At 43.0% G+C, this 26,602-nt stretch overlaps 1 protein-coding gene across 1 annotated transcript in view; it reads right to left on the reverse strand.

The window, feature by feature from the left end:
- Positions 1–22,215, reverse strand: part of LOC134578686 (C-signal-like) — a 62,840-nt gene extending 40,625 nt beyond the window's left edge. Inside the window, exons 1-2 of the mRNA XM_063437674.1 lie at positions 21,991–22,215; positions 395–446 (exon numbers count right to left, since the gene is read on the reverse strand). Of these exons, the coding sequence (XP_063293744.1) occupies positions 395–446; positions 21,991–22,128 (190 nt within the window). The 5' untranslated portion in view covers positions 22,129–22,215. The remainder of the gene's footprint in view (positions 1–394; positions 447–21,990) is intronic.
- Positions 22,216–26,602: the final 4,387 nt, after the last annotated feature.

Here is a 26,602-nt window from a genome sequence, read left to right on the forward strand (position 1 = left end):
TGGTCTAAACTCTGCAGCGACGGATGGTCTTTGCTAACTTTGAAATCCATAAAACTCAATTATAAACAAATCTCATAGATAAGCATTTAGAGACTACAGTGCATGCGCAACAATCAACCGGCATCAATCAAATATCAAGCAAACTGAAGTGTTCCTTTAATTATCATTTGTTCACGATAAATACATTTTGCATATTGTTTCCTATGTTGTATTTCAAAAGGGGGAAGAAAAAAAAATTCATACAGAATCAAATTCAACTAACAAGTATGCATTGGAGTGAGTGAATAAGGAAGGCGCTGTTGATAGCTGCATTGCGGTTGTATTTTAGGGGCCATTATGAATGTTTGTAAGTATCAATAATATTATCATGTAATCAAAAAATATTTCCACTTACCTAGTTTTATCACCACCACACTGGAATGCTTTGTGGCCAGTTCATTAAGTTTCTGTGAATAAAAAAGAATGATAAGTCAAATATTCTGCTCTGACAAACACAGGCAGAGTTATTCACTTAAGTGAGAATTCAAGGTGAATTTAAAGTGAATTTTAAATGTAAAGTCAAAATAGCTGAAATGTAAAAATTCTCTGTACTGTCGGCTATGCTTTGCATTCAGCTACTATGAATTCTCACTTTAGATAAAACTTGTGAGGATATCATCTTGCAAAAATGCAATATAGTACCCGTTACCATTGATACAGCTATGCTCAAATTATATATGGCAATGAGTCTTCCAGGTAGCATGTTGGGAATTGCCCTTGTATTGTATTGCCCTGCTTGTATATATTTTACATTGCATGGAATATAAATTGGTGATATACCCAGTCTTCTTTCAGGAGGACCATTGCAGAACCCTCAGAATATACAAACTGATGATAGCATTAATCTATAGCATTAATCAAATTTGACACATCTGTTGTACTGGACTGTAATATTCCAAAGTATTTGAATGAAATATAAGATTTTATACACATCAAAAAAATAAAAATAAAAAGTTGTGTTAAAAGGACCATTTAGGCACCCAGCCCACTTCAGCTCATTGAAGTGGTGTTGGTGCAAGTCCCTATTGCACTTAGTGCTCCAATGTTAAACGTTGCAGTTCCAGAGAAACATTACATTGCCTCCAGCCTTCACTGGATGAAGACATCCAGCGTCAGATTTTCCTCCAGAAAAGCATTAAATCAATGCTTTCCTATGGCTATGTAAAATGCACGGCAGCTTTATCACCCGCTCGTTGCGGGACAGAGGAGGAGGCGGAGCCATCACCCAGCGCCAAAGGACATCGATGCAGGGATCAGGTAAGTAAATAAAGGGTTTTTAACCCTTTATTGACCACCACAAGGGTGGTCAATATTATCCCTGGCACTTATAGCATCCCTTTAATGTTTAGGAAACATTGACTACATTTTAGGTTTGGGATAACCCTGGTCCCAGACCTGTAAAAGAGTACTTTTCGTCCCACTAATTTTGATGATGTTGCCGATGTTATTGATTATCATCAAATGTGCACATATGTACTCAGGGCTGCCATCAGAAATTTTGGGGCCCCTGACAAAGCACAAGGTCTGGGCCCCCCCTCCCCCACCCCCTTCCTCCCGGGCCCGCCCACACCCTACCTAGTCCGCTGACAATGATGCGGGACTGAATGTGGTGTGTATAGTGGAAGTGAATTAGAATGTGTGTAATGGATGTAGTGTTTGTGTGTATTCGATACTGTTTGTGCAGTGAATGCAGAGTGTGTGTTTGTGTAGTGGATGCAGTGTGTATAGTGAACGCAGAGTGTGTTTGAGTAGTGGATGTAGTGTGTGTTTGTGTAGTGGATGTAGTGTTTGTATGTACTAGATGAAATGTGTTTAGTGGATGCAGTGTCTGTAGTGTGTGTATTAGACACAGTGTCTGTGTATAGTGAATACAGAGTGTTTCAATTTGTGGTGGATGTAGTGTGTGTACTGTGAATACAGGATGTTTGTGTAGTGGATGCTGTGTGTACAGTTAATGCAGAGTGTGTGTCAGTATAGTGAATCCAGAGTGTGTGTCAGTATAGTGAATCCAGAGTGTGTGTCAGTATAGTGAATCCAGAGTGTGTGTCAGTATAGTGAATGCAGAGTGTGTGCATAGTTTAGTGAATGCAGAGTGTGCGTTAGTGTGTAATGAATGCAGAGTGTGTGTTAGTGTGTAGTGAATGCAGAGTGTGTCAGTGTAATGAATGTAGTGTGTGTTAGTGCAGTGAATGCAGTGTGTGTAAATGTGTAGTGAATGCAGAGTGTGTGTAAATGTGTAGTGAATGCAGAGTGTGTGTCAATGTGTAGTGAATGCAGAGTGTGTGTTAATGTGTAGTGAATGCAGAGTGTGTGTCAGTATAGTGAATCCAGAGTGTGCATAGTTTAGTGAATCCAGAGTGTGCGTTAGTGTGTAATGAATGCAGAGTGTGTGTTAGTGTGTAGTGAATGCAGAGTGTGTCAGTGTAATGAATGTAGTGTGTGTTAGTGCAGTGAATGCAGTGTGTGTAAATGTGTAGTGAATGCAGAGTGTGTGTTAATGTGTAGTGAATGCAGAGTGTGTGTTAATGTGTAGTGAATGCAGAGAGTTAGTGTGTAGCGGATGCAGAGTGTGTGTTAGTGTGTAGCAGATGCAGAGTGTGTTAGTGTAGTGAATGCAGAGTGTTTGAGTAGTGGATGTAGTGTGTGTACAGTGATGTAGTGTGTGTTTGTGTAGTGAATGTAGTGTTTGTATGTACTAGATGAAATGTGTTTAGTGGATGCAGTGTGTGTATTAGACACAGTGTCTGTGTATAGTGAATGCAGAGTGTTAATGTGTAGTGAATGCAGTGCGTGTACAGTGATGTAGTGTGTGTTTGTGTAGTGAATGTAGTGTTTGTATGTACTAGATGAAATGTGTTTAGTGGATGCAGTGTCTGTAGTGGATGTAGTGTGTGTATTAGACGCAGTGTCTGTGTATAGTGAATACAGAGTGTTTCAATTTGTGGTGGATGTAGTGTGTGTACTGTGAATACAGGATGTTTGTGTAGTGGATGCTGTGTGTACAGTTGATGCAGAGTGTATGTTAGTGTAGTGAATGCAGAGTGTGTGCATAGTTTAGTGAATGCAGAGTGTGTGTTAGTGTGTAATAAATGCAGAGTGTGTTAGGGTGTAGTGAATGCAGAGTGTGTCAGTGTAATGAATGCAGTGTGTGTTAATGTGTAGTGAATGCAGAGTGTGTCAGTGTAGTGAATGCAGAGTGTGTCAGTGTAGTGAATGCAGAGTGTGTCAGTGTAGTGAATGCAGAGTGTGTCAGTGTAGTGAATGCAGAGTGTGTCAGTGTAGTGAATGCAGAGTGTGTCAGTGTAATGAATGTTAGGTGTTAATGTGTAGTGAATGCAGAGTGTGTGTTAAAGTGTAGTGAATGCAGAGAGTGTTAGTGTGTAGCGGATGCAGAGAGTGTTAGTGTGTAGCGGATGCAGAGAGTGTTAGTGTGTAGCGGATGCAGAGAGTGTTAGTGTGTAGCGGATGCAGAGAGTGTGTTAGTGTGTAGTGAATGCAGAGAGTGTGTTAGTGTGTAGTGAATGCAGAGAGTGTGTTAGTGTGTAGTGAATGCAGAGAGTGTGTTAGTGTGTAGTGAATGCAGAGAGTGTGTTAGTGTGTAGCGGATGCAGAGTGTGTTAATGTGTAGCGAATGCAGAGTGTGTTAATGTGTAGCGAATGCAGAGTGTGTTAATGTGTAGCGAATGCAGAGTGTGTTAATGTGTAGCGAATGCAGAGTGTGTTAATGTGTAGCGAATGCAGAGTGTGTTAATGTGTAGCGAATGCAGAGTGTGTTAATGTGTAGCGAATGCAGAGTGTGTTAATGTGTAGCGAATGCAGTGAGTGTGTTAGTGTGTAGTGTATGCAGAGTGCATGTTGTATTAGAGAATGCAGTGTGTGTATGGTATTAGTGTGTTAGTGTATTCAGTGTGTGTGTTAGTGTATGTAGTGTGTGTGTTGTGTCAGTGTGTGTGTGTTGTGTCAGTGTATGTAGTGTGTGTGTGTTGTGCCAGTGTATGGAGTGTGTGTGTTGTGTCAGTGTATGCGGAGTGTGTGTGTTGTGTCAGTGTATGCGGAGTGTGTGTGTTGTGTCAGTGTATGTTGTGTTAGTGTATGCAGTGTATGTGTGTTGTGTCAGTGTATGTGTGTTGTGTCAGTGTATGTAGTGTGTGTGTTGTGTCAGTGTATGTAGTGTGTGTGTGTTGTGTCAGTGTATGTAGTGTGTGTGTTGTGTCAGTGTATGTAGTGTGTGTTGTGTCAGTGTATATAGTGTGTGTGTGTGTTGTGTCAGTGTATGTAGTGTCAGTGTATGTAGTGTGTGTGTGTTGTGTAAGTGTATATAGTGTGTGTGTGTTGTGTCAGTGTATGTAGTGTGTGTGTGTGTGTTGTGTCAGTGTATGCAGTGTGTGTGTGTGTGTTGTGTCAGTGTATGCAGTGTGTGTGTGTTGTGTCAGTGTATGCAGTGTGTGTGTAAATGTGCAATCTGGGGTGAGGGGAGTCATTTTAACATGATTAAAAAAAAATTAAAAAAATGAATTACATTGTTTCTCCCTCCCTGCTTACCTGTGTCTAGGGAGGGGGGAGATTCCATCCCTGGTGGTCCGGTGGCATGGTGGGGCCCCCCGGCTTCCCTGTTACCGCAGAGGGGGCCCAGGCAGCACACTGCCTCTTCTCTCCTCCAATAACTCTCGCGAGACCCGCGGAGCGTTCCCATGGCAACCGGGTCTCGCGAGAGTTATTAGCAGAGACGAGAAGAGAAGAGGCTGTGTGCTGCCTGGGCCCCCTCTGCGGTAACAGGGAGCCGGGGGCCCGCGTCTGCACACATAGATTGCGATATTCGCTATCTATGTGTGCAGAGAGGGAAAGTGGGGCCCAGGACTGCCAGAGCAGTCCAGGCCCCCCAGGGCCACCGGGCCCGTGACAACCGTCATGGTTGTCACCCCCTGATGGCGGCCCTGTATGTACTTGTAAAGCATGCTAACTAGCTTGAGGGGTTGGAGATTTGGGGGTTTCTCTTGCTACGCTAGCTATCAAGCGGTCTCTGGGAGCTAGCTTGGATTCAATTCACAGATCTGTAGGTGATATATACGTGGTTAAGTGTCTTGCCAATCGCTACACATATGTTGCCTATTTGTGTTGGTTATAGAATTTGGTAATGAAAAGTAATGCACTTTCTGAGTCATGTACTCTATTCATGCTGCTCCTCTTTCACTACTTCCAATTATGCTAGTAGTCAATGGAGTATATAATGGAAGCATGGTCTTGTTTCCAGCAGGGTACCTCAGAGATCTGTACTTGGACCCACTCTCTTTAATATTTTTATTAGTGATATTGCAGAAGGTCTTGATGGAAAGGTATATCTTTTTTCTGATGATACTTAGATATGTAACAGGGTTGATGTTCCAGGAGGGATAAGCCAAACGGCAAATGATTTAGGTAAACTCCAAAAATTGTCATGTCTTCCTAGGATTTTTAAAGGGACACTATAGTCACCTGAACAACTTTAGCTTAATGAAGCAGTTTTGGTGTATAGAACATGCCCCTGCAGCCTCACTGCTCAATCCTCTGCCATTTAGGATCTAAATCCCTTTGTTTATGAACCCTAGTCACACCTCCCTGCATGTGACTTGCACAGCCTTCCATAAACACTTCCTGTAATGAGAGCCCTATTTAAGCTTTCTGTATTGCAAGTTCTGTTTAATTAGGATTTTCTCATCCCCTGCTATGTTAATAGCTTGATAGACCCTGCAAGAGCCTCCTGTATGTGATTAAAGTTCAATTTAGAGATTGAGATACAATTATTTAACCCCTTAAGACCGCAGCCAAATGTACAAGTTGTGATCCAAAAAAAAACGTAAACAAAACCTGGCATTTGCGCTATATGTCTGTCCAACCATAATTCACCTCTTTCATATTAAATGCACCCACACTTATTATATATCATTTTATTCAGGGGAAACAGGGCTTTCGTTTAACATCAAATATTTAGGTATGGAACATAATTTAATATGAAAAAAATATTACAAAAATGGGAGAAAATAAGAATTTTTTTAGTTCTACGTGACATTCTAACTGTGAATGTCATAATACTGTTTGCTTTTACTGCAGTAACATACACATATTTGTATTCAGCGATGTCTCACGTGTAAAACAGTACCCCCTATGTACAGGTTTTATGGTGTTTTGGGAAGTTACAGGGTCAAATATAGCGTGTTACATATTTCAGTTTTTTCACATTGAAATTCGCCAGATTGGTTACGTTGCCTTTGAGACCATATGGTAGCCCAGAAATAAGAATTACCCCCATGATGGCATACCATTTGCAAAAGTAGACAACCCAAGGTATTGCAAATGGAGTATGTCCAGTCTTTTTTAGTAGCCACTTGGTCACAAACACTGGCCAAAGTTAGTGTTAATATTTGAAAATGCAAAAAAACTAATTTGAACGCAAATTTTGGCCAGTGTTTGTGACTAAGTGGCTACTAAAAAAAACGAACATACCCTATTTGCAATACCCTGGGTTGTCTACTATTGCAAATAGTATGCCATCATGGGGATAATTTTCATTCCTGGGCTACCATACGGTCTCAAAGGCAACCTGGCGAATTTTAATGTGAAAAAACTGAAACACAAACCTTATATTTGACTCTGTAACTTTTGAAAACACCATAAAACCTGTACATGAGGGGTACTGTTATACTCAGGAGACTTCGCTGAACACAAATATTAGTGTTTCAAAACAGTAAAACGTATCACAACAATTATATCGTCAGTGTAAGTGCCATTTGTGTGAGAAAAATCAAAAAAATTTCACTGTCACTGACGATATCGTCGTTGTAATATATATTTTACTGTTTTGAAACACTAATATTTGTGTTCAGCGAAGTCTTCCGAGTAAAACAGTACCCCCCATGTACAGGTTTTATGGTGTCTTGGAAAGTTACAGGGTTAAATATAGTGCTAGCAAATTAAATTCCCTATAGTTTCAGCATGGGTTGTCAGGCAGGTCCCGCTAATTGTAATTAATAAAATGACCTAATTATGTAAAATTATTACATAAATATATGTGTAGAATTAATTATTATATATATAATTTTTTTTTATTATATATATATATATATATATATATATATATATATATATATATATATATATATATATGATATAGGTGATATATTTAGTGATATATACTTATGTATATAGATATATATATTATTTCGTTCTACATGTATTTTGATATCTATATATTCATTTTAAAATACAGTTAGAACGAAATTACGCATGTTTATATATTTATCTATTTATTTTGTATTATTTTTTTATTTTTTAACGTATTTATATATTTTTATTATATATAAATATAATAAAAATTATATATATATATATATATATATATATATATATAATTATGTATATATTAATATTAAAATACACGTAGACAGTGTATGTATATTTATGTGTATATATATATATATATACACACACACACTTAGATCATATATATATATATATATATATATATATATATATATATATATGTAGTAAGGCCGTTTGGCCTGTATTTGTGGGAGGGGCTTAAGTTAACTCAACCCCCTATATAAGCTACACCCCTTACCTGACTCCTTACCGATCAAGGTCAGCGTCTGAATGCACTTCCGGTTCATCCAGTCGCCATTTTGGATTTCTTCTGTTTCCCACGAGGTGTCCATAGCTGAGCTGGTTCCAAGAATCCTTCTGCAGATTTCCGTTGGATCAGCTTCTGCCTTTACTATCGCCGCGGATCGCGTCCTAGTGACTGTGAAACAGTAAGTAGACCTAACCATTACGCCAGGCAACAAGGCCCACGGCATCAATTACGGTCTAGGTCCTCACTTTACTGTATTCACTCGATTAAATTGCCGGTTTTCAAACGTGTACACAGCTTCCTCTGCACATGTACCACACGTTTTGTTACTAACATACAGTACTGCTATTTTACCAAAGCATTGGTGCACACAGTCATACGTCCGTGCGGACGAACAAACTATTTGTCAACCGTTATTATTGATTTATGGATCCGGTTATGCCGGTTCACACGGTCACATTGGTACGAACAACAAATTCACTACATATAACTATCTGCCTGATAGCCATAATCAGGGCAAACCCTGATATATATATATATATATATATATAGCGTACAGTCCACGCGGTTAAACGCACGGAAGTTAAAACACCAGGCCCATTTAAAACCCATTCCGGTCCGTGCATGCAAAACACATAAAGGCTTTCGTCACAACCGGGCTCACAATAAACACAAGCATTTTAATAAAAACCTACATACTAAGGTAGCCCGTTTTGCATTTTACACTAAATAAAGCTGCCCTCTACATACAAACACCTGACAGCTAGTCTTCACGTTCACATAAATCATTAAATCCATACTTAAATGTTATACATATTTCCCCTATACCTTTTAGCAGATACATCATAGGCCAGCACTCACTCACAGCGGCCGGAACTACTTCCGCGCCGGGACTACATTCCCCATGATTCCTCCACACAAAACACCCAATCACTATTTCTCTGTTAAAATTATGCTAAAGCTCACGCCAGCAAGTGGGGGCTTAACGCCAAGCGCGCCGGTCACGTGACTGCAATTTCTTCCCACTACATAGCTTTCAAACCAGCTGGTTATTCATATCACATGTGTATAGTGGCCACATAATTGACTTACCCCAAACCTATTTCTAAATTGTGTAACGTTGCGGTTACTTCACGCTTGATCCACTTCACGATCAATCAACCCCAACTTTGTTATATTGTCACAGATACATTCTGTACAGATCCTACAGTGCCACCTACAGGTTACTCCACAGAATAGCATACAAATGCCACATAGGTCATATAATACCATACTACAGTACTCATATTTTACCAAATACAAATCCTGACACCAAGCTCACTTTTTTTACATACGTCAGGAACATCCTATAAAAACACTACAGACGGGCTATATAGCTGTCAGGATCGGGACAGGGATCCAACACGCAGAGTACAAAGAGTGGAAAGGTACGTATACCGGGCCTTAGAATGGCCGGACTAACGTACCGAGAGTAAAGAATAGTCAGAGACAAGCCGAGGTCGAGGGAACGAGAAGACAGATAAGCGAGAGACAAGCCGGGTCAAGGGATAACAGAGAGACAGGGTAGTACAACGAGCCGAGTCAAAACCAAAAGAGCAAACTAGAATACCAGAGCACTGAGTGACTAGACAAGCTAGAACCACGACAGGGCAATGAGCTGAAGTAAGGAGTAAGCTTAAATACCCTGGCTCTGGATGGAAATCACGCCTCTGACAAGTACCGATTGGATATCGGACACTTGAGTGACAGATTGCTCGTGATAGCGTCATGACGTCACGTATTGAGCGTCCTGCTAGAAAAGGACGTGGATTCCTCGCGGCCGGTGTTTAAGTGACTGGATGAACCGCGAGGAACGGAGGAAACAGCTCGCCTGGACGGATACACCACCAAGTCTCTACCTCCCTTAGAGGTAGAGGCCTCAGGTACCCTGACAGTACCCCCCCTCTCAGATACGCCCACCGGGCGGAATGAACCGGGGCGAGATGGGAAGCGGAGGTGAAATGCTCTGCGAAGGCGAGAAGCATGGACGTCCTCCTGAGGTACCCAACTCCTCTCCTCAGGACCATATCCCCTCCAGTTGACCAGATATTGCAGTTTTCCCCTTGAAATTCTGGAGTCAATGATGGAGCTGACCTCGTACTCCTCCCGACCCTCCACCTGAACAGGACGAGGTGAGGAGACCTTAGAGGAGAATTTGTTGCAAATGAGGGGTTTCAACAAGGAGACATGAAAAGAGTTAGGAATGCGTAAGGCAGGTGGCAGAGCAAGGCGATACGCAACCGGATTGATACGAGTGAGAACCCTGTAAGGGCCTATGTAGCGAGGAGCAAATTTCATGGATGGAACTTTTAGGCGAATATTCTTAGTACTCAACCACACCCTATCCCCAGGAACAAAAACAGGAGCCGCTCTTCTATGTTTGTCAGCGTGTTTCTTGAACAGCGAGGAACTATGTAATAGAATTTGCCGAGTCTGATCCCATAATTTCTTCAGGTTGGCGACATGATCATCAACCGACGGTATCCCCTGAGAAGAGGAAACCGAAGGAAAAATTGAAGGATGAAAGCCATAGTTCATGAAGAAAGGGCTAGAGCGAGTTGAATCGCAAACAAGGTTATTGTGTGCGAACTCCGCCCAAGGAATCAGACCGACCCAATCGTCCTGGTGTTCGGAAACAAAGCAACGCAGATACTGTTCGATCTTTTGATTAGTACGTTCAGCAGCTCCGTTAGACTGAGGGTGATAGGCAGAGGAGAAGTTCAATTTGATGCCCATTTGAGAACAAAAGGATCTCCAGAAACGTGAGACAAATTGAGAACCTCTATCAGAAACAATCTCTGACGGAATCCCATGTAGGCGAAAAACTTCTCTCGCAAAAATCTCCGCCAATTCAGGAGAAGTCGGAAGTTTAGGTAATGGCACGAAATGGGCCATCTTAGTAAATCTATCCACCACCGTGAGAATAACAGTCTGTCTTTTGGAAGCAGGCAAATCAACGATAAAGTCTATGGACAAACAGGACCAAGGTTTCTCAGGAATGTCCAAGGGGTGTAACAGGCCACATGGGGATGCATGAGGTAGTTTAGTCTTGGCACAAGTCTCACAAGCTGCGACGAACTCCTCAATATCTTTTCGAAGTGAAGGCCACCAGAAATCCTTGGATATCAGAGAGTATGTCTTGCGAATACCAGGATGACCAGCTATTTTACTTTCATGAAAACATTGTAAGAGCTCCAGATGAAGTTCAGGAGGAACAAAGTTTCTTCCCTCAGGAGTGTTTCCGGGAGCTAGATGTTGTGACTTCAAGATCTGGTCAAGTAGCGGAGAATGAATTTTGAGACTGGTATTAGCAATAATATTGCATTTGGGTACAATGGAAGACAAAAGTGGTTCAACTGAAGCAGAGGGTTCATATTGGCGAGATAGCGCATCGGCTTTAGAATTCTTTGACCCAGGTCTGTAAGTCAGAACGTAATTGAAATGGGTAAGAAACAACGACCAACGAGCCTGCCTGGAGGACAGACGCTTGGCCTCTCCGATACAGGACAAGTTTTTGTGGTCTGTCAGAATGGTAACAGGATGTAATGTACCTTCCAATAAATGTCTCCATTCTTTCAAAGCCTTGATAACTGCTAGTAATTCTCTGTCACCAATGTCATACCTGCTTTCAGTACCGGTCAATTTTTTAGAGAAAAATCCACATGGATGTAATGGTTTATCAACACCCAACCTTTGAGATAGAACAGCACCTAAACCAGTCTCTGATGCGTCTACCTCGAGCAAAAAAGGCAGAGAAGTGTCAGGGTGAACTAAAATTGGAGCGGAAGCGAAAAGCTCCTTGAGAGTCTTGAACGCAAGGAGAGCTTCAGTAGTCCAATTCTTAGTATCGGCCCCCTGTTTGGTCATGTTAGTGATAGGTGCAATAATGGAAGAATAGCCCTTAATAAAGCGCCTATAATAATTGGAAAAACCAATAAATCTCTGTATGGCTTTAAGACCTGTGGGTAAAGGCCACTCTAGAATGGATTGGAGTTTATCCGGATCCATCTTAAAACCCTCCCCAGAGATCACATAGCCGAGAAAGGTTACCTGAGTTTGATCAAAGCTACATTTCTCCAACTTGCAGTACAAGCCATGCTGGAGAAGCTTGTGCAAAACCCTCCTGACTTGCTTGTGATGAATCTCAATCTCACTAGAATGAATGAGTATATCATCCAGGTATACAATGACGCACTCTTGCTGAAATTCCCTAAGAACCTCGTTTATCAGATCTTGGAATACCGCTGGCGCATTGCATAACCCAAAAGGCATGACAGTATATTCATAGTGGCCATATCGAGTATTGAATGCCGTCATCCACTCATGTCCCTGCTGGATTCTCACCAAGTTATATGCCCCTCTGAGGTCTAACTTGGTGAAAATTGTAGAGCCCTTCAAACGATCGAAGAGTTCGGTGATCAAGGGAATCGGGTAGGCATTTTTAATGGTTATCTTATTCAAGCCTCGATAATCAATACAAGGTCTCAAAGAACCATCTTTCTTTTTAACAAAAAAAAATCCAGCCCCGGCAGGGGAGGAGGACCTCCTGATGAATCCCTTGTCTAAATTCTCGTGAATATATTCCTCTAGGACTGAGTTCTCCTTTATAGATAATGGGTATACATGACCTCTGGGAGGCATGGTACCAGGGAGTAGGTTAATTTTGCAATCAAAGGACCTGTGTGGGGGTAAGGTATCGGCTTTCTTTTTGTCAAATACTGCCTTTAAATCTAGATACTGAGGCGGAATTTGTGTCTCTGTAGGATTGTCAGAGGTATTCGATGTATTAGTTAATCCAAGAGGTAAGACCTTCCGCAAGCATTTTTCTTGACAATTCTCTCCCCACGAAACTATCTCCCCTGATTCTCAATTAATAATAGGGTTGTGTCTCCTCAGCCAGGAGTACCCCAGGACTATGGGAATAGACGGAGAAGAAATGAGCATTAAGGATATATCCTCTTTATGCAGGATGCCAACAGTCAAGTTAATCGGTATGGTCTCATGGAAAATAACAGGTTCAAGTAACGGTCTACCATCGATGGCCTCGACAGCCAAAGGTGTCTCTTTTAACTGAGATGGAATAGCATGCTTGGCAGCAAAACCCTGATCTATAAAGCTCTCAGCAGCTCCAGAATCGATTAGTGCCATAGTCTTAACTACTCCCTTCTCCCACTTTAAAGAAACGGGTAACACAAGCCTGAGCTCCTTGTAGTTGTGAATAGAGGACAAAGTAGAAACACCCAAGGCCTGTCCTCTAGAGGAACTTAGGTGCGAGCGTTTCCCGAACGATTGGGACAATTTAGGCGTAAATGACCCCTGACTCCACAATACATACATAAACCCTCCCTTCTCCTGTACTGTCTCTCCCTTTCAGTGAGATGAGTACTGCCTATCTGCATAGGTTCAGGAATACGTAAGTCTTCGAACTCAGAGATTTGAAAGGTAGGTGCTAGTTTAAAGGAGGGTCTACGGGTCCTATCTCGAGTGTTCTGCCTCTCTCTTAAGCGTTCATCAATACGAGATATAAAAGAAATTAAATCCTCCAAATTTTCAGGGAGTTCTCTAGTAGCGACCTCGTCAAGAATTACATCTGATAACCCATTCAGAAACACATCTATATAAGCCTGTTCGTTCCACTTAACTTCTGCCGCCAAGGATCTGAACTCTAGTGCATAATCCACAAGTGTTCGATTCTCCTGTTTAAGGCGCAACATTAATCTAGCTGCATTGACCTTTCTGCCAGGAGGGTCAAAAGTTCTTCTAAACGCAGCTACAAAGGCATTATAATTATAGACTAGTGGATTATCATTCTCCCATAAAGGATTGGCCCATCTCAAAGCTTTTTCAATGAGCAGAGTAATAATAAATCCAACCTTTGCTCTATCTGTAGGATAAGAGCGGGGTTGTAATTCGAAATGGATGCTAATCTGGTTTAGAAAGCCACGACACTTCTCCGGTGACCCGCCATAACGTACTGGTGGGGTAATACGGGAAGAAGCCCCTACAGTGGCTACCTCTAGACCTGAGACTGCAGGAGAGATAGAAGGAGTACGTGTCTCCTCAGGTGGATTACTAGCACGGGACAAAAGTGCCTGTAGTGCCAAAGCCATCTGATCCATCCTATGTTCCATGGCGTCAAACCTGGGATCCGAAGAACCAAGCTGACTGTTTGTACCTGCAGGATCCATTGGCCCTGTCGTAATGTCAGGATCGGGACAGGGATCCAACACGCAGAGTACAAAGAGTGGAAAGGTACGTATACCGGGCCTTAGAATGGCCGGACTAACGTACCGAGAGTAAAGAATAGTCAGAGACAAGCCGAGGTCGAGGGAACGAGAAGACAGATAAGCGAGAGACAAGCCGGGTCAAGGGATAACAGAGAGACAGGGTAGTACAACGAGCCGAGTCAAAACCAAAAGAGCAAACTAGAATACCAGAGCACTGAGTGACTAGACAAGCTAGAACCACGACAGGGCAATGAGCTGAAGTAAGGAGTAAGCTTAAATACCCTGGCTCTGGATGGAAATCACGCCTCTGACAAGTACCGATTGGATATCGGACACTTGAGTGACAGATTGCTCGTGATAGCGTCATGACGTCACGTATTGAGCGTCCTGCTAGAAAAGGACGTGGATTCCTCGCGGCCGGTGTTTAAGTGACTGGATGAACCGCGAGGAACGGAGGAAACAGCTCGCCTGGACGGATACACCACCAAGTCTCTACCTCCCTTAGAGGTAGAGGCCTCAGGTACCCTGACAATAGCCGATTGATCATTATTGATCACTACATTAATTATGGCATATAGGCCTATTCCAACCCACCATGCATGTTATATCCCATAACAAAATAAATACATACATTATTATATTAAACTGGGAAAGATACATATGTATAAAATAGAACACGATCATATAATTTTTCCTGAAATATAGCATACATGCAGCAGGACATTACAGGTCTGTACTTAACCTGACCCTAAAACAAATTGCAAGGATAAATCAATGAACACATACTAAGACATACATAACCAATCATTACGTAGATACCACTGTACATAAAGATAGTTGATATATCATACACCCTACAAACATCACCCCCACGGATCTCCCCGGGGAAACCGGATATACATTAATAAGAATGAACATGCTGTGTATTTAATTTCATACGGTTCCATTTATTTTAGTTGCAGGTATCTACTACCACCTAAAACGGATTGACTAGAATCTTTAATCATACTACCAGGTACGTACACCTGCTCACAGTATATCCATAGGTTCCCATTAAATAGATAAGTACTGGCAGTTAGGGTCATAGGGGCCGATAAACGGTAATATTTCCTTCTCAGCATCTTTGCTTCGGATTAGCGGTCCCGCGAGGCCAACACCCCGCCTCATACTCGGAGGCATATACCCCTCGGGCCACTCGTGAGCTAGCCGCCTCGCATGTTTCATAGAGAGGGCCTCACCAGTCACTCCCTTCCCCTTTTTCTGAGTAATATCACCGAGAGGCCATCAATCGGCCACCACGAACAGTGGCCACAAAAAATCCCATCGCGCCAACGCATAGATAGAGCCTCTCAAGCCACTTGGCACTAGCAGGGCCTCACCCGTCACCAACTCAAGCATAATGGTTTCACCTGATGGCATAGCTAGCAAGCCAGTACTAAAACACCCGGTTCAAATAATAATTTCACTTTTTATTTTAGTTAAACATGTCTCATGCCAGTGGTGAAGGGCTATCGCTCCCCAGTTCCCCAGCTGGGGGCGAGACACCTTCTCACAGGGGAGATATGACCAGTCCAACGTCAATCAGATCCTGGACAATACCACGCATCACCACCGAGTTAAGGAGACGGCAAATTCCCTACCCTGCTACGGCAAGGAAAGCGGAATTATTTCGACTCCTTAGCACGACAACCAACAACATGGAAGCAGGGGAAGGCCCCAGCACCACCAGATCGGGAGACATCCAGGCTATGCTGACCTCACTCATGAGCTCCATGGGCAAGGTCAACGACAGACTGGCTAACCTCGAGGCGGTGACCACAGCCCTTACCAAGGCAGGCCTTCCCGACACCGCTCAAACAACACCAGTCGTACCAGTGGCCACGGGAAACGGTAACTCTTCAGATACCCATGACGTCGACCCCGCACACACTATCCCAGCCCACATCAAGAAAGACATCCTGGAGGGCAAAGATGTCAACTTAGCATCCTTACTAATTGCCTCCCAGGATGTGGTAGAAAACAAAACCTACATGTATGATGAGGTATCGGTGGTGGTCAGATCTAAAGACTCCAGGTTGAACCGTAAACTGACCATCCCGGAATTTGTATTAGCATTTGGTATTTTCAGAGATGTTATGTGTGAGGTGTACCCTGCTAGAAGAGAGGAATTCGACCGTTACATGCACAAGCTGGTGGACCTTGGTAACAAATACGGCGGGTCGGCCTTTTACGATTTTCACAGGTCATTTTCCACCGAAGTAGCTGGCGCGTTTTCCCAGTATGGTACCCGTATCAATTGGAGCAGGCTAGACACAGAAATCTTCTGCAGACACTTTGCCGGGCTCAAGACACCGGCTTGTGTTTCATGTTCTTCTACGACACACACCACAAATTTTTGTTCCAGCACTGCAGACGACCACAGCCAAGCTCCCAACACTGGCTACGCCGGGAAAACAGGAAGGAACGCCAGAGACAAGCTGGGCCGTCCTATAATTTTCTTCGGCAAATCACAAATTTGCAATAACTTTAATGGTGGCACATGTAGTTTCAGTGCATGTAGATTGTTACACATTTGTTCTCAATGTTTCAGGGCACATGCCAAATCCATGTGCCCTAATAAAATGTATCCTAAACCCTACCTAACGTCTGTTAACATTGATGTTCTAGCAGCACTACTAGCCAACCACCCATCCAGACACCTGGTAGATTTTCTTGTTACAGGATTCAACGAAGGGTTCCACACAGGCATCCTACACATGCCCACGGGCCACCTAGAATGCCCAAATTTACAGTCGGCAAACCAGAACCCAACAGCAGTGGATACCCTAATAGCCCAAGAATTGGCAGACGGGTTCGTGTTCGGTCCATTCTTAACCCCACCATTTACATCATGGCGTACAAACCCCATCGGTATTGTCACGGGTAAAACTTCCCTCAAGCAAAGACTCATTATTGATCTTTCAGCCCCTCATACCTCCCCTACCCCAAGTCTAAACTCCCTCATTCCCTCCGAGGAATTTTCCCTTCAATACGCCACCATCGATCACGCCATTACAGCCATCACACAGACTGGGGTTGGAGCTTGGTTAAGTAAAACAGACATTACGAATGCCTTCAAACTACTACCTATCCACCCTACACTCTGGCACCTACATGGTATTAAATGGGCAGACAAGTACTATTTCTTCTCCCGCTTAACCTTTGGGTCAAAAAGCAGCCCAAAGATTTTTGACACTTTCGCTGAAACCCTTTGCTGGTTACTTCTGAACATCTCAAGATGCCCCATGGTCATCCATTACCTCGACGACTTCCTAATGATAGAAGGGAACGAACTTCCGCCCAGCAGCCTCAAAGAAGCCCTTAATCTATTTCACCACTTGGGTGTCCCGGTATCCCTCAAGAAAACCGAAGGTCCTGACACCATCATAACATTTCTGGGTAAACAACTGGATTCGGCATCCATGCAAGCAAGCTTACCACCCGACAAAATCGACAACATCATCAATAGCATAAACCACTACATTTTTCTGGGTACATGCAACCGTAAGGAACTCCAGTCCCTTATAGGTTCATTAAACTTCGCCATGCGCATCATCCCTCAAGGAAGGGCCTTCATATCCAGACTACTTTGTCTTTTTCCCCACTTTCAACACGAGAACCACAGACTGTCCATGGACCCACAAGCCACAGCAGACCTACAGATGTGGAGGAGGTTCTTGACCAGCTGGAACGGTAAAAGTCTGTTTCTCCCCGCCTTATCAGAGACGTCACCAACCGTATGGTCAGACGCAGCATCTAACAAAGGTTTTTCAGCCATCTTCGGTACCAAATGGCTTTGGGGCGCATGGCCAGAAGAAGTCCGTGACGTTGAAGGGTTTTTCACAACCTCAGCCCTCTTTGAGATCTACCCTATCGTGGCAGCTGCGGTGGCATGGGGACATCAATGGTCAGGCTTGTCTGTTCGCTGTCACTCAGATAACCAAGCCACATGTCACATAATAAACAAAGGCCGTTCATCATCCCTTACAATTATGAGGTTTCTTAGAAGGCTCACGTGGTTGGCAGCAGGTCACAACTTCTACTTGGTTTGCTTTCATGTACCAGGTATTAGTAATGTAGCAGCTGACAGCCTGTCTCGTTTTAAATTTCAGGACTTTCGTCAAGCACACCCGTCAGCAGCTCAAGCAGCCACAGTAGCACCCCCGTTCTCACAACTAATCATGGACTAGACATTATAATGGAGCATAGCAGGGATCTAGCCACATTAGCACTATCACACAACACTCAAGCGACATACAACAGAGCCTTCACACTGTATAATAGATTTCTGGCAGATCACAACATATCACAACCTTTTATCATGACATCCGTCATAGCTTTCGCTTCCTTTTGCCACCTCAAATTACACTTATCATATAACACAATTAAACTATATCTTACCGGCATACAACACCACATACTAACCATAAAACCTAACACACAGAGCTTCATGTCATCATACCAGGTAAAAATTATACTCAGAGGTATACAGAAATCCGTACCTCCACGACCACCACAACGCTTACCCATTGACAAAGAACTTTTCCAGTCATTATCCGACCTATTAGATTCCAGACCTTTCCACACTACCGCAAACACAGTCATTAAAACAGCCATGTATACAGCCTTCTACGGATTTCTCAGGCCAAGGGAGTTCACCACTGTCACAACTGACCAAAAAGAGAGGTGCCTGCTACACAAACACCTTATAAAACATGGCGATCACTACATACTCTCTTTACCCCAATCAAAGACAAGCCAACATGCGCCCCCCAGTAGAAATCACATATTATCCTACCCTAAACAAATGGTGTCCAGTAGCAGCCTTAGACTCCTATCTTCTCAACACCACAGCACTACCCTCACAACCATTATTCCAACTACAACACACAGTACTCACCACCACGGCATTCATGAGATATATACGATCCCTGCTAACAATGCTGGGTCTCAAACCTTCCCACTACTCTGGTCACTCGTTTCGCATAGGAGCAGCCTCCACCGCATCCAGCGCTAACGTACCAGTACACGTCATCAAGGCATTGGGACGTTGGAAATCATCTGCCTATACTACATATATCCCCAAGCCAACACAAGAATTAAGGAATGCTTTTAAAGCCATATCTGGATAATTGTATATATTGTTGACTGTAATAAATCTTTTGTTATTCATTTTTGCCCTCTTTATTTACAGGCCTACCGTATCGTCGGTATCGGCACACCACAACCGACTTGCTCTTTTATACTATTCCCATTTCTTACTGAAGTCTCACTTCTTATACAAGTACTTTGCCCCTTACACAAATATATATATATATATATATATATATATATATATATATATATATGATCTAAGTATATATAATGTTATTTTTACACTGATTTAACATCTTTTATTGTTTTTTCAGACAGCAGGGGGAGTACCTGTCATTACAGGCACTCCCCCTGCTGGCATTGACATGGACGGCTATGCCTCGCAAGGACCTCACGATCACATGGCCCTGGGGGGCCAAAGAGGATGGAGGGGGACTCCCTGGGCTCCCAGGTAAGTCCCCCATACCGCGATCGCCGGCGTGCGATCGCCGGCGACCGGGTAAGTTTATAAGATCGCAGGACGTTCTATGCCGCCCTGCAGATTTTAGATCCATCTAAATAAGGACGGCATAGAACGTCCTGCGGTCTTAAGGGGTTAAAGGTAAATTACATCTATTTGAAAGTGAAACCAGTTTTCATAGCCAGGGGAGGTGTGGCTAGGGCTGCATAAACAGAAACAAAGTGATTTAACTCCTAAATGACAGTGAATTGAGCAGTGGAATGATCTATACACTAAAACTGCTTTATTTAGCTAAAGTAATTTAGGTGACTATAGTGTTCCTTTAATATGTCTAAATATTTCTATGTTCACCAAATATGTACTTGTGAGATAAGAAAATTAAAATGTAATGCAGAAATCCACACCTAAATGTGGATAGAAAAACATGAATTCAACATTAAAAAGCTTTTCTCCACATATTTTGTCCTGGTTTTGCTTTGTCTGAACTGGATTATTTGTCATTTGCTAAATCATTACTGTAAACATCTCATGAGAAACTGGTTAAAACAAGTTATAGTTGATTTTTTCTTAGTGCTAACTTCAATTGTGTAGATTCCAGAGAAGGCACTGTTCCCATTTAAATCTAAACTTTGAATACAGTATATTGTGAAGAATTCTCCACTTTAGCTTGCTATAAATGGTTAAAGATATAACAAACATTAACTCTCTTGGAAATCTGTATTGAATAGTGAATATTTTTACAGCTTTTACACCAAACCTACCACAGCATATTTAAAAAAAAAATAGTTTTGATTCTGCACAATGTAAACTGATTCTTTATGTAGGATTGTACGAGTAGGGATATTGAATACATCTGAATACTTTAATTTGTTCCCATCATCATACAGAAAATTCAAAATGGATTTTACACGCAAGTTACTATCAACAAATGCTAATTGTTGCCATCCCTGAAAAACAATCTGTACACGTCCTGTGTTTGAAGCATGTAATGTGTGGATTGCACGTGAGATAAAGGGATTTAACACATAATAATCTGCCACCATGGCATCTGGTATCTTTTTTTTTTTTCTCTCATTACAAAATAATGATTCTGTAGGTTGTTAGGCACTGCTTGAAAGCTTTTGTAGCAGTAAGAAATCACATGTTCCGGGTGTAAAATCAGTTAGTGACCATGGTTCCTTTAGGATCCCAGCAGTCATTTAAAAAATTGGTTTCACACTGGGGCCTATCATCTCTACATATTTAGGATTGTTACATTTCATCACTGAAATAAGGAATGGTTAGAAAGCTGTAAACTGCAATGACCATTTGTTATGTAACAATATAGCAAGCACTCCCAGAGAGTTGTTGGAATTTGAAGTCGTTAGTTGCTTAACCCCTTAAGGACACATGACGTGTGTGACATGTCATTTTTCCCTTTTATTCCAGAAGTTTGGTCCTTAAGGGGTTAAAGGGACACTCTAGGCACCCAGACCACTTCTGCTCATTGGAGTGGTCTGGGTGCCAACTCCCACTACTCCTAACCCTGCAAGTGTAATTATTGCAGTTTTTTATAAACTGCAATAATTACCTTGCAGGGTTAACTCCACCTCTAGTGGCTGTCTATTTGACAGCCACTAGAGGGAACTTCCTTGTTTCTAGCATAGGAAACCTGTGCTAGAGCGTCGCTGGACGTCCTCACGCTGTGTGAGGACCTCCAGCGTTGCTCAAAACCCCATAGGAAATAATTGAAATGATTTTTCAATGCTTTCCTATGGGGAGACGTAATGCGCATGCGCGGCATTAGGTCCCCTCAGCAATCATTGAAATTATTTTTCAATGCTTTCCTATGGGGAGACGTAATGCGCATGCGCGGCATTGCCGCGCATGCGCATTAGGTCCCCTCGGCCGGTGGGCGAGATCAGTCTCGCCCACCGGCCAACGCAATGGATAGGAGGAGCGTCGCAGAGGCGGAGACAGCGGCGAGGGACATCGCCGCTGCCTCAGGTAAGTCACTGAAGGGGTTTTTACCCCTTCAGTAACCGGGTATTGGGGGGTGGGAGGGAGAGGGACCCTCCAGTGCCAGGAAAACAGATTGTTTTCCTCTCACTGGAGATTCCCTTTAAGGCTCACTATTTGAATGCAGCTTTCCTGAAAACACAGAATTTAAAATCGATGTCCCACCAAGTTTATAATGTGCATTTTTACATATGTCTGTATTTATACATACTTATGTATCTTTAAGCCTTTTAACATACGCATTCTGTTTAAATTAAACTAAAAATGAATTCACGCTTTAATGTCCCTTTGAGATGACAATGCTGCAGTAAAAATAATTCCACTATATAAAAGATGTAATTTTTGGTGTAAATAAAAAGGAGATACATGTAAGTATAATTAATTATATTAATACTCATAGTTCAATGAAGAAAATTATGGCAGAACATTATGGAGTCACACCTTTAAAGCAGTATATTACAAAAAATAGACAATCAAAAACAGTCATTTACCTGATTTTCTGGAGAGTGAGGATTGCGGCATGTTGCAAAGATTAGTTTAGGAGGATCTGTTTGCTCTGCAAGCTGACGAACAATCTCCAGCCCAATTCCTCTATTACACCCTGTAATTAGAATACTCTGAGGAGCCATATTCTCTTTCTGAAGGATGTCTGATACAACAAAAATGCAAGCTGCCTTATACTTAGCAAGTGAAGAGTGCCTTCAATTTAAACACCCTAGTCTCCTCCTCTACTGCATGACTCGGCAAGTATGAGTGTAAGCATTGTATAAACTGCCAAATCAAAGACTCAAATGTATATTTAGAACCATAACTCAAAATTTAGCTATTCACCGTGATGTAGCTAAATTGATTTAGCATTTTTCTGGCTGTGTTTTTTTTTTTTTTTTTTTTAACTTAAACCAGATTTCAGTAACCACATAAAATGACTATTTCTGGAAGAAACTACAGTATTTTTTATTGCAGGGTTAAAATAACAGGACTGCTGCACCCAGTCCACTTAATTGAGATAAAGTTGTCAGGATAACTTTATTTGTCCTTTAAATGAAAGAATGGGTCTAGTCTTTATAGAGTAAATTCGAAGTGTGAATGTCCTCCTTTCCCATTGCTGATGCTCATGCCAGAGTAGGAGTCAGTCCGGAAGGGTTATTTACTAAACTCTGAATAAAGTCTGGATGCTGAAGATCTTGTAAAAATCATAAGCAGAGGCACAGTTATTTTGTAGATAAATCTGTTTAAAATCCAACTATTTGCCTTCTGCAACTAATGGGTAAGAAACGAAAAACTAAATTTACCTATAACTTGCCACCTACCACAACTAAATGTTGAAAAAGCATGCAGGTTTCAATAAAACACCATATTACATGCAGGAGAACAATGACTTCTCTTAACGCCCACTCAACACACTATGTATGGGGGCATATCCACTAAGTGGTTAAGCAGTCCTAGGGATGTTACATGAAGGGATGTTACATGAACCATTCATGTAACATCCCTTGATGAATGGGATGGGATATTAGGATGTTTGAATTCGATCATCCTTGCCTGAGAGTTTCACAAGAATTACATTTGTGTATCACTGCTCTCTCTTTCTCAACTAGCTTGATCACCAGTCAGTGGTGGGTAGCAGCAATATACTGAAAGCAGGCCCGGACTGGCCATCGGGCAAACCAGGCGAATGCCCGTTGGGCTGCAGTGGCCATGGGTCCGGGGAGACAGGGGAGATCAGAGGATCTCTCCTGTCGGCCTATACAGAGCATGAGCTATCCAAATGCCGGTCATGCTGTATGCTTCTGCGTGCCCTGCTGGCTTCCAAGACGGGCCAAGGACACGCTGACCACATCCTCCGGCACTCTTGCGAGCTGCGGCCGTAAAGCGTTGCTGCCGGCTGCCACGACAACGCTACGCGGCACGCAATGCATGCCAGGCTCGCAACAGAAGTAGAGCCCAGAAGAGCAAGATGGATACTGCTGGGCCCCTCTTTGCTGGCCCAACCAGCTGAGCCACTGGAGCACCAGGGAAACTAGTGTCCCCCTTCTACAGGTAGGAGGCAGGGAGGGGGGAAGAATAGATTTTTTTTATTTATTATTAATAAAAATTCTACAACAAAAATCACCCCGAGCAACATTTGTCCAACATAAAGACACATCCACTACACACACACACATAATCATCATCAAACACAAAAACTGCATCCACCACACAAACACACACCCTGCATCCACTCCACTACACAAACACACACCCTGCATCCACTCCACTACACAGACACACACACTACATCCACTACACAAACAGGCACTCTGCATTCACTATACACACACTATATCCATTACACACACTCTGTGCAGTCACTATATACACACTATACAAACACACACACTCTGCATTTATTACACAATCTGCATTCACTATACACACAAACACTACATTCATATCAGAAACACACTGTATTCACTATACACACACTATATCTACTACACAAACACGCACTATGCATTCACTATACACACACTATATCCACTACACACACTCTGTGCAGTCACTATATACACACTATATACACTCAGGAGTGTATTTACCGCAAGGCTGACAAGGCATTTGCCTTGGGCGACACTTTCTTGGGGGCAGCAAGAAAAGCCGCCCCCCAATTGGTAGCCTCTTGTCTTGGGTCGCCCAGGAGCTGGCCACCTCAGAGCCCTCCGAGGCTGGCAGCGGCAGCACTTTACGGGAGGGCGGAGAGGGAGCACTGATCCTCCTGTTCAACTCCCTCGCGTGCACCGCAGTGATGCCGGAGCTGGAATATGATGTCACTCCGGCCCCGCAATCACTACGCATCAGTGCTACCTCACCGACTGCAGTGACCAGCCAGCCACCCAGCAGGCCCACTGGACCCAGCACTCCCAAAGGTAGGGAGGCTGGGGGGATTGCATTTAAAAAAAAAAAAAAAAAAATGTGAGTGCGTGTGTGTCTGTTAGTGAGTGTGTATGCGTGTCTGTTAGTGAGAGTGTTTGCCTGTCTGTTAGTGAGTGTGTCTGTCAGTGACTATATGTGTCTGTTAGTGAGTGTGTGTCTGTTAGTGAGAGTGTGTGTGTGTGTGTATCTGTTACTGAGTGTGTATGTTGTCTGTTAGTGAGTAAGTATGTGTGTGTGTCTGTCAGTGAGTGTCTGTCAGTGAATGTGTGTGTTTGACACGGAGTGTATATGTGTCTGTCAGTGAGTGTGTATGTGTAATTAGAAGGCTGGGTGGGGGGGGAGTGCCTGAGTTTTGTCATGTCTAGGGCAGCACAAAACCAGGGTACACCACTGTATCCACTACACAAACACACACACTTTGCATTTATTACACAATCTACATTCACTATACACACACTACATCCACTACACAAACACACTGTATTCACTATACACACACACTGCATTCACTACACAATCATTCTGCATTCACTATACACACTACATCCACTACACAAACACTCTGCTTTCACTATACACACACTACATTCACTACACAAACACACAATGCATTCACTATACACACAATACATCCACTATACACGCACTCTATCCACTACACAAACGCACTCTACATCTAACACCCACAAACATACAATCTGCATCCACTATAAACACTGAATCCACTGCACACATTCTACAGCCACTATACACAACCCAAATTCAATAAACACACACTTCATCCTTGTGGTTGGACTCCGGATGGGCCCTGTGGGTGGACTTGGGGGCAGGTCATGAGAGCGGGTTCGGGGGTGGGCCCTGGGGGCCCAGTCCTTGGCTTGTGTCAGTGGCCCCAAAATTTCTGGTGGCAGCCCTGTCACCAGCACACTTGCACTGAAATCCGGCAGCCGACAGGGGAGGGCAAGAGCACCTGAGAGCTTAAGCCTGCAACTACACCAGGTTCTTCCTCTCACAAGGTCGAAGCGTTACTGCGTTATTAGGAGCTGCAGGCTAGGACCACCACTAGAACCACCAGGGCTTGCTGGCAATGTCCCCTCCCTGGGCAAAGGTAAGGTTAATTTAAAAAAAATTATATATATATGTGTGAAGGACCCTCCATCAATTGATGCTCCTAGTGCTTACCAAGGACCATCAGCACCACACCAAACACCATAAGAACTGCAGACCCCACGAACTGCCGCAGCTTGGTTGGGGTCTCGCCGTCTCCGACCCACCATGGACCTACGACAAGGTTCCCGGCTCCAGTGGGTGAACCTTTCTTCCGTCAGAGAGCGAAGCAGGAACAGCTCTTAGAAGAGCTAGTGATTAGAACCCAGGGGAGTATACAGAGTATAGCAATCCACAGTGTGATTATAGCAGTTCCCTACAACACAAGATGAGGCTGCGAGTTGAGGGAGAAGGTCTGACAGTTTAATGGCACAGGCTGGATTTTTATACAATTCCTCAGGCCAGGGGAACAGCCCCTGGACCTAATGTAGCACCGAATTACAAGATGTACAAACCAATCAAAACAGTAATTAACAGTACGACACTCCCACATACAGTAAACAATACCCCCCCCCCCCCTGTCTGTGATATAATTAAGGTAGTTAATGCATTAACTTAATTATCCACAGGCAGAAAAAAACACACATTTTTATAAAGTCCCATAAGTACCCCAAAACATAACATATCCCTGATAGCCCTGATCTAGGTGAACAACATATCCCAGGGTTCAGAAATGTTATTGAAGTCATATTTTTGCCCAGGCAAACCCGGGATTTCATGCCCAAAACAGTTCCATAGAATCGCGACTAAGTGCCGATGGAGGACCAACCCGGTCAGCACTGTGGCGCTTTAACACAATCTCACAGAAACCTCCAATGTCTTGACCTAGAGCATTTCTCCACTAATCTCCAAACTCTTCTTTTACCTATTTCAAACCTCACCTGTCCTAGCTCTGCAACCTCCTTCTACAATTTAACCCTCTCCTATTAACTAGACATCATGGCGCCTACTACATTTAAACACTGAATGCGCCCCCAACAACAACCATGGCACACCAAGATGACTCGATACCTCCAAAAATGCGCCAGAACTGCTCAACGCTGTTGGAGAAAGTCTCACTGTGCGTCTGACTTTCTCCACTAT

This window comes from Pelobates fuscus, chromosome 12, assembly GCF_036172605.1.
Source record: "Pelobates fuscus isolate aPelFus1 chromosome 12, aPelFus1.pri, whole genome shotgun sequence".
Lineage (NCBI taxonomy): Eukaryota > Metazoa > Chordata > Amphibia > Anura > Pelobatidae > Pelobates > Pelobates fuscus.